The 13,396-nt window shown below is 34.8% G+C and overlaps 1 protein-coding gene across 1 annotated transcript; it reads left to right on the top strand.

The window, feature by feature from the left end:
• The first annotated feature begins 648 nt into the window (after positions 1-648).
• On the top strand, positions 649-12,150 carry LOC125239562. Its single transcript, XM_048147192.1, has 6 exons — positions 649-745; positions 1,505-1,621; positions 7,999-8,091; positions 8,229-8,333; positions 11,053-11,210; positions 12,008-12,150. Exons 1-6 carry the CDS (start codon positions 708-710, stop codon positions 12,130-12,132), a joined length of 636 nt encoding a protein of 211 aa, XP_048003149.1. The 5' UTR covers positions 649-707; the 3' UTR covers positions 12,133-12,150.
• The last annotated feature ends 1,246 nt before the right edge of the window (positions 12,151-13,396 follow it).

The raw sequence follows: 13,396 nt of genomic DNA on the forward strand, positions 1-13,396 counted from the left end.
ATTTTAGTTTGACATGATATAGACCATTTCATGTTCAGTAGCGTAATTAGCAGGTAAATACTTGAATGTGATTATTTTAGGGTGACCAGGATTAGAAATACAAAAATCGTAAAAAAAGGAAAAGTTAATATCTTTTTTATTACAATTCCCACGATAATTACTGAACTGTTTCCTTTGTCAGGATTGGAGATAAAGACGTAATATAATATCACAAGAATACACAAGCGCGTAATAGTAATATGTACCTATTCCTTTTTTTTAACCAGTACAAACATATAAACTGTATGATTATTTAGACTTATGTTTTATGTGAGAGAGATAATCTGATATCTGGCTTTTTACCCTTTCTGTTGCAGAAAAATCAGTGTCAACAAATTTGCGTATATTATAAGAAAAATTGAAATGATAGCAACATTTTCTGAATAAAACATTTCGTTAACGAGTTAATAATTATGAGATCAACTTGTTTTAGTATAATACGTTGTTAATGCTCTAATATTAATTAAATAATAATAGGTTTTAATTAGTAAAAAAAATTGATGAACTAACTTATATTAAAATATAAATAATATACGTGAAATGGAATGCAATGAATGTCAAAACCCGGGATGACAAAATTTGAAATATATCATGTCACAAATAATCTAAATTTAATAGTAGTGAATGATTTTACAATAAAATATGAAAAATAAGGAAGATAAATTGAAATGAACGAACAAAAGTCCAAGAAGATTAGTGGCATACAGTAAGTTGTATATTACTATTGTGCTTAATACCACTTTGACTGCCTATTAGTACAAACTTATAAACGTAGGCAGTAATTTAACAAAAACTTTGCTTTAAATAAGGATAATCATATATTTATCTGACCTATGCTTTTGTTCAGTTTGTCCTGAAAGGATTTCATTTGAAAAATTATGAGGTTTAAGCTAGGAACATACTTACTACGCAGACGTCCACTGTCGAGCGACCGCGACCGCGACCGATCAGTGTGCACGGTCTTCGGGACGTGGCTTCGGCTGACTAAAACATCCAGCGAGCCAGATTTCGATCGGACGTCCACGTCCACGACCGACGATCGATAGTTTGCACGGTTAAGTTTATATGTATATTCATTGTCTAGATACGCGTCCGCGGTCGCGCGACGGCGGATGTCCACGTAATATGTTCCTAGCTTTAACCGTAATGCAGTTTATACTAGTACGGGGGTCAGAAATACACTTACTTAACTTTGTCTTGGTTTTTACCATAGTAATAGTTACGACAAATAAAAATATAAGTAGTTTAAGCACTTTTTCTGGCACAATAAAAGATTTTTTATTTATTTAAAAAATGTACAGCTGATCATCATCATCATTTTCCTTGCGTTAGTTATCCCGGCATTTACCACGGCTCATGGGAGCCTGGGGTCCGCTCTGACAACTAATTCCAAGATTTGGCCGTAGGCACTAGTTTTACCAAAGCGACAGATGGTATTAGAAAATATTAATAATAAAATTTGTAGCCAGCACCCATCGGGAGCCCCATTGCGGCGAGTGTCCTTCTCCAAGCCATCCAAGATCTCCAAATCGCCGTCTTCTTGGCAGACCAGCGGACCTGCATACGATGCTGTAGCTATATCGTAAGCATAGAGTATATTGAACAGTATGGTATAGAGTTATCCACGGTGTTTTCAGTCAAAGGAAATAGTAAATCCGATGTACTTAGGATATGTTTAGTAAACTCAACGATAGAGGGCGTGAAAAACAATTATATGCCGTAGTGCAAGTTGTTCGCTAGATGTCACTGTTTGCAGGTGGTATAGCGACATCTAGCGAACAATTTGGACATCAAAAAATACTTATACATTTTACGACAACAAGTCATTGCCCAATTTGCGGTACCCACCAGTGACATCTAGCAAACAACTTGCACTACGGTATATAATTGTTTTTCACGCCCTCTATCGTTGAGTTTCCTAAACATATCCTAAGTACATCGGATTTAGGGTAAACGCAGCTGTTAACGCTCCATCGAAAATCGGAAGGTATTACCGATCTAATAAGTAATTCGGCATTTATCCGTTGCCACTAGTAACGTGAGGGTAGGTAGGTTATTTTCTAAAAGCGTTTATTTCTTGAGTATAGGGTAGTGTTACATTAGTTTGAGTGGTAGTTCGAGAAATCATAATAATACGTCAATCAAGTCGTGGGTACCGAAGAAGAAGGACATTCCATACTGGCGCTTGCACTTTCAAGTAAGGATTTGACTTATCTGGCTAAGACGTTTATGTTAACAATTGACTATTTTACATTTACTTTTGTTGTTAATTATATTCAGTCATTTATAAATTATAGATTGGTTATCACGATTTGTTAAAAAACATCCATTAACATACATAAAACATGAAATTAAATTTGGGCGGTGATAGCTTCATCAGTTTTAGTAGTAGCAGCTATCAACGACCCATAGGTCGGTAATGACTATAACGTCATGTTAAGTTTTTCTTTCTTTTACAATATTATTCTTTAGAAACATAAGTATGTTTATAGATTGTTTGAGACCCAAATAATAGTTTTTTTCAAAAAGCTATTAACGACATACACATTTGTACTTAGTTTTCTTCTTTTGACGTTGTAAAGTTTACTAAAATAAAAATATTTTTGGAAAACGGATATTGTGTAAGACATTGTTTGTGAAGGAGTTTTACCCATAAAAACTGATTTTATGTCAAAAATTTTGAATATCACGTAATAACAAAGTGTTTAGTAGCCACAACAATAATAAAATAACAATAATAATGTTGTTTAATATGGGTCGGTCATACATTTTACGTTAGTGCTTACATATTCTTTCAACGACTCATAGAAATCGCTATTACAAACCATGAGAAGGTATGACCGATCGTTCCTAAATAAGTAGGTTATAATATTAAAGATATTATTAAAGCCATACAATTATTACAAACATACAAGTTTTAACAAAAATGTGGCTTTGGTACCAAGAAGAGTTGCCTAATACAGCCTCTTGGGTTGTGCCTCTCTTGCAGCACTGTAGGAAAAAATATCACGACAAAAGTTAAATTTGTTTTACAAGGGGGCAAATTTGTTGTTTAACGGCACGTACAAATATTGAAACCTACTATCTAATAATGATACTCGAGCAAGCTAAAGACTTCAATATTGATCCATGAGCGTAGCGAGTGGTTCAGAATGTAGCATCTGAGGGTTGCGAGGGTTTCAAGATACGAAGGGTTAAACAAACTTTTAAAATTTTTAAAGTAACACAATATATAATTGTTTTGATTTGTGATTTCATTTTGTTCTATTTCTTAGTGGGCATGATAGACGTGAAAAATGTTATATGAATAGGTAGAAAAGTAGGTAGGAATAGGTACAATAGAAATGAATCTTCGATGACAATGCTGAACATGTTTTTAATAAATTACCCGTTACCTGTGGACTATGCCACTATACTAGGTGTTGCTGTACTGTGTACTCGCTGGGCGTTCAGGTAATTACTCATACTTATAACACAATCGGTAATAGCTGCTTAAAAATCGTTGATAGCTTCATATGCATTTTTATGGGTCGCTAATGGTAGCAATCGACTCAGTAATTTAAAAATAGATTTTTAATATCATAATGTTTAGTTTGAGTACAAGTAACACAATATTTACCTTTTTTAATTATCATAGTATCACATGTAATAGGAAAATAAAATGTTTGAACAACGTGTATACTTAATAATTAGACCCGATTGTAAAATTGCCTTAAGGGGGGCGTTAATAGCTGCGTTTACCCTACTATTTCCTTTGACTGAAAACACCGTGATCGTAAGTATAAATGCACGAACAGTCATCATCCTCAATATATTGATAAGTAAGGAAATAGTTGTAACTCGACCATACATCAGTAAATGCAAGTTACTTATTGTACTGACATCTAGCGTCATCCACGCGTCAACTAGCGTAAATTATCAGTACTGCTACTTGTCACTAGATGTCGCAACGAACAAAAAGTCTAAAGCTCAACAATTTTTAGCTAGGTACTTAGTATTACAATAGTATTATTCAGTACTTTGTTTTCAATTCCTTTTGCTTGTGATATAAGTTGTAAACTGTTTTAATGTTACATTTTTGGCAGACGCGACACTGTTGGCACCTAGTGTCGAATAGTGGTACTGATAATTTATGCTATTTGACGCGTGATTGACGCGTGGATGACGCTAGATGTCACAACTCTTTCCTTACTTATTCCTCTATAGTCTTACGCGATTAAGTCCGTAATTATATATATGAGTCATCATCCTCCTTCCGTTATCCCGGCATTTGCCACGGCTCATGGGAGTCTGGGGTCCGCTTTGACAACAAAACCTTAAGTGGGTGATAGACGCACGAGCAAGCGCGTACTTAAAGATGTTTCAAGTTCAAGTTTCTTTATTTGGCCAAGTAACAAAACACGTTACATCTAGCAAGTCAATTACAGGTCATTGCTAAAACTAATCATGCAATGTCTTAAAATAGCTTATATAAAACAAAGATATAATTCATATAAGATGTACATTATTTTTCATTTTCTCAGTAAATTCATTGATTGAATAGAACGGATTACATTGAAAGAAACGTTTCAGTTTATTTTTAAATTCCGTACATGTTAAATTTATTACGTTTACAGGCAGTAAATTATAAAGAGTAACTTTTAAGGAGATACCTTGTTTAAATGTTTTGACTAACTTTGTTGTAGGAACGCATAGCTTATACTTATTTCGTGTGTTATATGTATGAATGTCCTTTCGCGTTTTAAAATCATTCTTACTTTTGTGGATTTCTAATAGGCAGTTAAATATGTACAATGAAATTACTGTCATGATTCGACTTTTTATAAAGAATTCTCTAACGGAAGTGCCTTTGCGTAGATTGTATACAATTCTCACTGAATGTTTTTGAGATATAAGAATTCTTTTTATTCCGACTGCGTTGCCCCAAGTAGTTACAGCATAATTCAGATGAGCGTGAACTAGAGCATAGATTAAGGGTCTTAGTTTTAATAGTGCATAATTTCCTGAAGCTATTTTGTTACAAATTTTGTCAATGTGAAATGAGTGACTTAACTTATTGTCAATATGATATCCTAAAAATATTGTGTTAGTTACGTTTACTAATCCTATCTCACTAATATTTATACTATCAATTATATTTTTATTATGGTATGTCAATAATGTAGTTTTGTTAGAGTTTAAAATGATTCCGTTAGCATTGAACCATTCTCCAAGCGTTTTCATGATATTTTTGATATTCTGTTCCAGTTTGTCTAGGTTAGTCTCTTTTAAGCCCACATGTGTGTCATCTGCAAATAGGGTAACCATAGCGTAATTGGGTATGCATTCCGGTAAATCATTAACATATATTAAAAATAAAATTGGGCCCAAGATAGATCCTTGTGGTACACCAACATTTACGACTATTTCTTTTGAAGATGTGCCATTGATATTTACTTTTTGACTTCTGTTATTTAGGTAGCTTTTTATCAAATTAAGTTCTTGGTGTTTAAATCCATAGTAATCCAATTTCATTAATAGAACATCATGGCGGATACAGTCAAACGCTTTAGACAGATCACAGAAAATACTACAGCATTTTTGTGATCCGTCCAAGGCTGAAAGCACGAAATCTATAACTTTACGCAACACCATTCCTGTTGATTTTTCCTTTTGGAACCCATATTGGTTCGAATTAAACAAACTGTAACTATCGAAATACTCGGTTATTTTATTTTTAATTACAGACTCTAATATTTTAGACACAGCTGGAAGTATGCAAACAGGTCTATAATTGTTAGGGTCCTCTGTTGCTCCTTTCTTATGAAGTGGAATTACTTTCCCTATTTTGAGACATTGTGGAAATATACCCTCTGTTAGGCAGCTGTTAATAATATTTAGTAAGATTTCTAGTAAGTAGTTATTTCCTAAGAATATTTTTTTAACAAAACGAGAATCTACATTATATACGTCTTTGGAACATTTATCCTTCAACTTCTTTATTGTCTTAAATAATTCAACTCTATCAATTGGAATAAACTTGATACGCGTGTTTGGACGTTCAACTTTACATAGGAAGTCTTTGCATGTTTTTTTGTCATTAATTAGGTGCCCAGCCGTTTTTTCTGCAACCGAAGAAAAGAAATTATTAAAGGAGTTTGCGATTTCTTCTGTATTAGTAATGCATTTACCATCATCATTAATTATCGCTTCAATATGATTTTGTGTTTTTTTGTTTTGTTTCGTTTGTTCTTTAATAATTTTCCATGATTCTTTAACAGTGTTCTTAGCTTTATTTAACCTTTCTGACAAACTTATTCTTTTTGCTGAGATCAAAACTTTACGTAGTAGTTTTTTGTAGGTTTTTATATGATATTCTCTCTGAGCGCAAGGTGTAACTTCTTGTAAGATTTCTAATTTTTGTAAATTTTGTTTAGATATTGATATGCCCTTTGTTTGCCATTTTACATAATTAGAAGTGGGTTTTGATACTTTACGCTCTGGAAAAGCTATGTTGAAGTAGTGAGTTATCGCTTCCATTAGTAAGTTCATTTTAGAGTTTGGGTCAGAATTTGTTACAATTTGGTGTAAAAGATCACAGTCACTAGTAATTAGATAATGAAAATATTCATAGTTAGATTTGGACATGCTTCTGACGAGTATGGGAGATTTTTCACATTTACTATTATTATTTATTGACTCCACTGATATTTGGACAGTAATAACATTATGGTCTGATAGTTTGGTGTCTAATACTTGAGATTTGCAAAGGTTGTCCTCTAAATTAGTTATAAAATTGTCGATACAAGTAGCACTTGGCCCTTTTATTCTAGTTGGTTCTTTAATAAGGTATATACAACCATAATTATTTAAAATGTTCTTAAATTGTTTAATTCTACTGTCAGACTTTAAAATATTGAGATTAAAATCGCCAGCCATGATCATCTTCTTTCCTTCGCGCGTGATCTTATTGAATATCGTTTTTATAGTATCTTTAAAAGTCGGAAAGTCATGCTCAGGGCGGTACACACAGATTATGACAATGTTTGGCGACTTCAACTCTACGGCTGCAATTTCACAGCTCATTTCAAATGCAAGCTTTACAATATCTTTTCTTTCTTTTACTCTAATATGTTCTTTTACATAAATAGCCACACCCCCGTGCTTAAATAGTTTTCTGTTGTAGTACGATGTTAAAACATAGTCTTCAAGTTTCATGCTATCTACCTGACTATCATTGGCCCATGTTTCAGTAAGGCAGAGTACATCACAATTGCTTTCTTTAGTTAATAATTCTAGCTGTAGGTATTTATTCCTAATGCATTGGATATTACTATGAACCACTGTTAAGTTAGGTCTTTGGTTTGGCAATTGCTTGTAAAATAATTATTACATTGTGCTTCATTATTTTGAGTACAATTTATGAACTGTAAGTCAAACCGGTTGGATCGTCGACAATCGACAACTGTACGCGGCGGTTTTAAAGTACGCGTACTTACGGTGATCGAAAAAGCTCGTAGAGCCAGAAACGTACGTCTATCACCCACTTAAGAAGCGCAGGCACGAAAGCGACTGCCAGTGCCATCTTCCAACCAAGGACAACTAGGCCGTTTTGTGATTACTTAGATAGCGCGGACACGGACAACTTTTGGCAGCGACTTTTTTGTCGCTCACATCATCGGTCTATGGGCTAGTATGAAAGTGCGCACGAAGCGACGCAACTTTTCATACAAATACGTAAGTCGCCGAGCAACTTTGTCGCCCGTGGGCGCGCACCCTTAGTCCGGTTTCCTTACGGTGTTATCCTCCACCGAAAAACGCGACTGGAAAGTCAACTTTTCACGCCTACTTCAAGCGCCGTTCACACGCGTGGAGGGTGCTTTAAATGTGATGTTTATTGTATTTTAGTCGTTATAAATTTTGTGGTAAATACTAATTTGATTTTTTAAGTTATTTATTATTTAACTTATTATTTCACAGTAAATTGGCTCCAATGCCTCGTGACGTCCCTCTTTCTCGGCCTTCAAAATCTTCTTTGAAAAATCCAACACACAACAAAACCATAGGAGTAAGGTGAGTAGGTATTTTTGCAATACTATACTATTCTAAAGACCCCGTTGTAAAAGAATAACTTAAACTCGTTCCCCTACAAGGATTGATTAATTGTAAATTGCTGAAAAAAATACACCTACCTACTATTTTATCCACAGCACAAGAAACAAAAATTCTGATGCGACCTCCTCCACGACGGTAGACTCTCGTCGACGGTTACATGACCCTACTCCATCGCACCTCAAATATGGCACTTTCAGGAGGTAAGAGAAAAATAGGACCATTTTTTTTCAAAGTTGTCCACCCCACTTAATTTTTGGATTTGGAAATGTGTCGCTTAACTTCAAACTCAGGTAAATCCATTCTGCTATAAGGTTGATAATCTTTCAGATCATCATACATATTTTTTGTATAATCAGCCTTAAAGCAGAATGGATTTACCCAGGTTTAAAATTAAGCGACACAAATTGTTAGTGTGTGTGTGGATTGAGTGAGCACCTTCCGAAAATAAAAAAAAATATGCTGATCATTTAGTAAAAGTTCTAAAACAATTGTAAAACGAATCTCTGAATTTGTAAAAAGATAAATCAAAAGATACAGCCATTAACATGTGCTCACTCAGTTCTCACAAACTACCAACGAAAACAGTGAATATATTCATTTAACATATAATATTTATATACTAACATTTAGTAAAAAATAGGCCAACCTACCTCTATAAATATTAGATCACCTAGTGACGTATTAAATTTTTTACAAATAGTTTCTTATGCTCACTCAATCCACACACTTTTGAAAAGCCGAATTTTGATGAAAAACATAAGATTTAGACCGCTATTATATGTGTATAGTTTAGTAAAAGTGAAATGGGAATTTGTAAAATACAAAACAAACCACTAACGTGTCAGGTTTTTTTATAATAAATTTTTGTAAGTGCTCACTCAGTCCACACGTTTTGAGAAAGTTAAAAATGTAAATATCTTACGATTTGTAGCACCTAAGACACTCGAAAGTACTTCAACATTTAGTAAAAATTTTTACTAAATATCCACCATCTAATATTTTATATTCGTTGTCTGGTTTTAAAGATATTCAGACATAACTTTTCTCATACAAATGTATCAAGTAGGGTGACCACACTATGTCGGCTCCTGATTTTCCCCACCTTCCCATTGTCATATTGAGATTGGGGAGTTTCGTTCAATTTTGATAATAGTTCACCGGATTTGTAAGTGGGAGCGAGAAAAGAATAACTATTTCTCGCTCCCACTTACAAATCCGGTACGCTCATCTGTTAGCGCGATTAGATTACCAGGTTCTGGTTTCTTACTAGTGAAGTATTATATTCTTTGTTTCTTATCAATTATCATTCATGTCCTTTTTAATGCATGCATGTCGATATGGTTATTATCCTGACGTCGATAAAAATTACACAATACACATCATCACTAGGCCAAGAACATAACCTAAAACAGTTTGCAGATGGATAATTAATATGGTATTAGTTTAATATTATCAAAATTGAACGAACGAAACTCCCCAATCTCAATATGACAATGGGAAGGTGGGGAAAATCAGGAGCCGACATAGTGTAGTCACCCTACTTGATACATTTGTATGAGAAAAGTTATGTCTGAATATCTTTAAAACCAGACAACGAATATAAAATATTAGATGGTGGATATTTAGTAAAAATTTTTACTAAATGTTGAAGTACTTTCGAGTGTCTTAGGTGCTACAAATCGTAAGATATTTACATTTTTAACTTTCTCAAAACGTGTGGACTGAGTGAGCACTTACAAAAATTTATTATAAAAAAACCTGACACGTTAGTGGTTCGTTTTGTATTTTACAAATTCCCATTTCACTCTTACTAAACTATACACATATAATAGCGGTCTAAATCTTATGTTTTTCATCAAAATTCGGCTTTTCAAAAGTGTGTGGATTGAGTGAGCATAAGAAACTATTTGTAAAAAATTAAATACGTCACTAGGTGATCTAATATTTATAGAGGTAGGTCGGCCTATTTTTTACTAAATGTTAGTATATAAATATTATATGTTAAATGAATATATTCACTGTTTTCGTTGGTAGTTTGTGAGAACTGAGTGAGCACATGTTAATGGCTTTATCTTTTGATTTATCTTTTTACAAATTCAGAGATTCGTTTTACAATTGTTTTAGAACTTTTACTAAATGATCAGCATATTTTTTTTTATTTTCGGAAGGTGCTCACTCAATCCACACACACACAAATTGTTATGTGGTTTCTACTCAGAATCGCGAGCTCTTTCCATCCTAATGGAAAAAAAATTGTTCCAAGGTTTTCTTCCCATTCCGTTACCATTTTTAGGGTTCCGTAGTCAACTAGGAACCCTTATAGTTTCGCCATGTCTGTCTGTCCGTCCGTCCGTCCGCGGATAATCTCAGTAACCGTTAGCACTAGAAAGTTGAAATTTGGTACCAATATGTATATAAATCACGCCAACAAAGTGCAAAAATAAAAAATGGAAAAAAATGTTTTATTAGGGTACCCCCCCTACATGTAAAGTGGGGGCTGATATTTTTTTTCATTCCAACCCCAACGTGTCATATATTGTTAGATAGGTATTAAAAAATGAATAAGGGTTTGCTAAGATTGTTTTTTGATAATATTAATATTTTCGGAAATAATCGCTCCTAAAGGAAAAAAAGTGCGGCCCCCCCCCTCTAACTTTTGAACCATATGTTTAAAAAATATGAAAAAAATCACAAAAGTAGAACTTTATAAAAACTTTCTAGGAAAATTGTTTTGAACTTGATAGGTTCAGTAAGTAGTTTTTGAGAAAAATATGGAAAACTACGGAACCCTACACTGAGCGTGGCCCGACACGCTCTTGGCCGGTTTTTTCATACATTTTGTATTGCGGTAACGGAATAGAAGGTTTGAAAAAAGAACGTCGCAAATCTCTGCTCATTATGCACCACTCATAATTACAGGGTGTCACATCCTCGGCAATACCCAGAAGACCCGTTACTGAGCCCGAGATGTGAATCCAAACCGATCGTCGTGGCTCGCTCTAGTTTCATAAAGACTCCTCATAAGAAGAGGCCTACATCGCCTAACCAGTCGCTGAAGACTGACAGGAGCAGTGTCAGTAAGTTGCTTAGAGGAATAAGTACATCAGTAAATGCAAGTTATTTGTGGTGACATCTAGCGTAAATCACGCGTAAAATATCAGTATTATCAGTACCACTATTCGACACTAGGTGCCAATTAACAGTGTCGCGTCTGCTAAAAATGTAATATTAAAACAGTTTACAAGTTATATTACAAGCAGAAGGAATTGAAAACAGAGTACTGATTAATACTATTGTAATATTAGCGAAAAAATGTTGAGCATTAGACTATTTGTTCGTCGCGACATCTATTGACAAGTAGCAGTACTGATAATTTACGCTAGTTGACGCTAGATGTCACTACAAATAACTTGCATTTACTGATGTGTGGAGTTACAATTCTCTTCCCTTACTTAATTCTGTATTACCTACAGTCTGACCAGAGAGTAGTGTCCTCCCGTTTTATCACATATATTGATTCACTACAATGTTGCCACTTTTTCTTTAAACTCTTTTTGTTCAGACTGTACAGGTGTTCAGTCAAAGTTTCGTTTATTCCATTCCTGTGCTCTTTCGTGAAATTACCTGGGTACGAACCCCATAGCACAAACGCTCACGAAACGAAACGCTCGAAGATATCTATCTCTATCGCTCTTGCGTATTGGTGCGACAGAGCCAGACTACCTTTCGCGTTTCGTTTTCGTTTCGCGTCGCAGAAGCCATTCGGCTGCGGCACCTGTATTTTTATTTTCACCGCACGAAGTCGTCGCGGCTTAACTTACTCGTTTGCAATCTCCAACTTACGCCCCACGTTACACAATGTACTGTTTCGCAGAGCCTCCCGGCTGCACAACGCCTCCACCAATTCAGCGGCCCATGAGAAGAGTCCATCTCTCGCAGACAGTGCCTATACACATCGATATAAAACCGAAGAAATTCCCGTCCATGATGTGGTGTTAGAATAACAAGTTTACTAGTTTGCGGTGGAACCAGTGCCTATATTATAGGTCACTGGTCCCACCGCAAGCTATCGGGTATAAAAACGAACAAGAGATAATCACTCCCGCGTAAATAAAAGAGACACGGCGATGTTTAAAGTTACTCGCCCAGCAGCGGTGAGCTATCAAAATCGCCGTGTCTCTTTTATTTGCACGGGGGTGCTTATCATTTGTTCGTTTTTATAGCCGATAACTCATAGCTTACTAGCTCGCGTTGGGACCAGTGCCATAGTCTACGCCATTTTCGTAGAAAATTTAAGCGCGTATGGTGTTGCTATAGGAAAATTGATTTTCGCGCCATTTTCTACTGTCAATAACCTAACAAAATTTAATTTTGAAAAAAACCCCGACATAGTAGACCAATTCAAACATGGCTAAGAACACTCCCGACTAATTCAGCTTTCAAACAAAAATAACTAAATCGGTTCATCCGTTCGGGAGCTACGATGCCACAGACAGACACGACAAACTTATAACACCCTGTCGTTTTTGCGTCGGGAGTCAAAAATATAGTTTTTATGCCATTAACGTTTGTAGAAAATGATTGCGCGTATGGTGTTGCCATTAAAAAAAAAAAAAAAACAATTTCGCGCCGTTTCTACTGACAAAAAGGGGTCCGCCAAAGTATACACCAGTAGTAACTCTTCTAAGGAACGTGGCGCGGCGTCGCGTGGTACATGTATGTACGCTTGCCGTGTATGTACGCAACACATGTAAACCGCTCTGTTACTCTCAGTTCTGCGGGCGTAGCACACTAGTTCGATAAATTTTAAGAAATAAGAACAACATACGTTCAACAATTTATTGTATTTTTTATAAACAGTAACAAATCCCATATTTAATTAAATAAAAATAAAACCTAATTGTATCCTTTTTCAACCGAACTTAAAACTAAAGTTAGCAATAATTATCTTAAAAAAAATTCATGAAATATTGAATTTCACGGGTTTTCATCCTTAAGGAGTCACACGCCAACAACTTTATACATATTTTTAGAGACTACTTTTTTTTGGCGTCTTTCGAACAGTATAACCGCCTTGTTCAAAAACGTTATCATAAGTTATCAAGCCAGTAAAGTTCGTTTGTCCCTTTCTATCACACCAATACGTTGGAAAAGGACAAACGAACTTTATCGGCTTGATATCTTTAGAGTGTGTTTTATGAATAAGGGGATAAATATATGAGGATTAAGTTTAGGGTTACCAAAACTTAAAAAATAACTTTAG

The sequence above is a fragment of the Leguminivora glycinivorella genome, chromosome 25 (assembly GCF_023078275.1).
Source record: "Leguminivora glycinivorella isolate SPB_JAAS2020 chromosome 25, LegGlyc_1.1, whole genome shotgun sequence".
Taxonomy (NCBI): Eukaryota; Metazoa; Arthropoda; class Insecta; order Lepidoptera; family Tortricidae; genus Leguminivora; species Leguminivora glycinivorella.

What these genes read in the sequence shown, in the direction of transcription:
- LOC125239562 (XM_048147192.1), top strand. Translation starts at nt 708, where the DNA reads ATGAACGAACAAAAGTCCAAGAAGATTAGTGGCATACA. An exon ending in TACGATGCTGTAGCTATATC is followed by an intron (nt 1,622 to 7,998) that starts GTAAGCATAGAG and finishes ATTATTTCACAG; the next exon opens with TAAATTGGCTCCAATGCCTC. An exon ending in GACTGACAGGAGCAGTGTCA is followed by an intron (nt 11,211 to 12,007) that starts GTAAGTTGCTTA and finishes ACTGTTTCGCAG; the next exon opens with AGCCTCCCGGCTGCACAACG.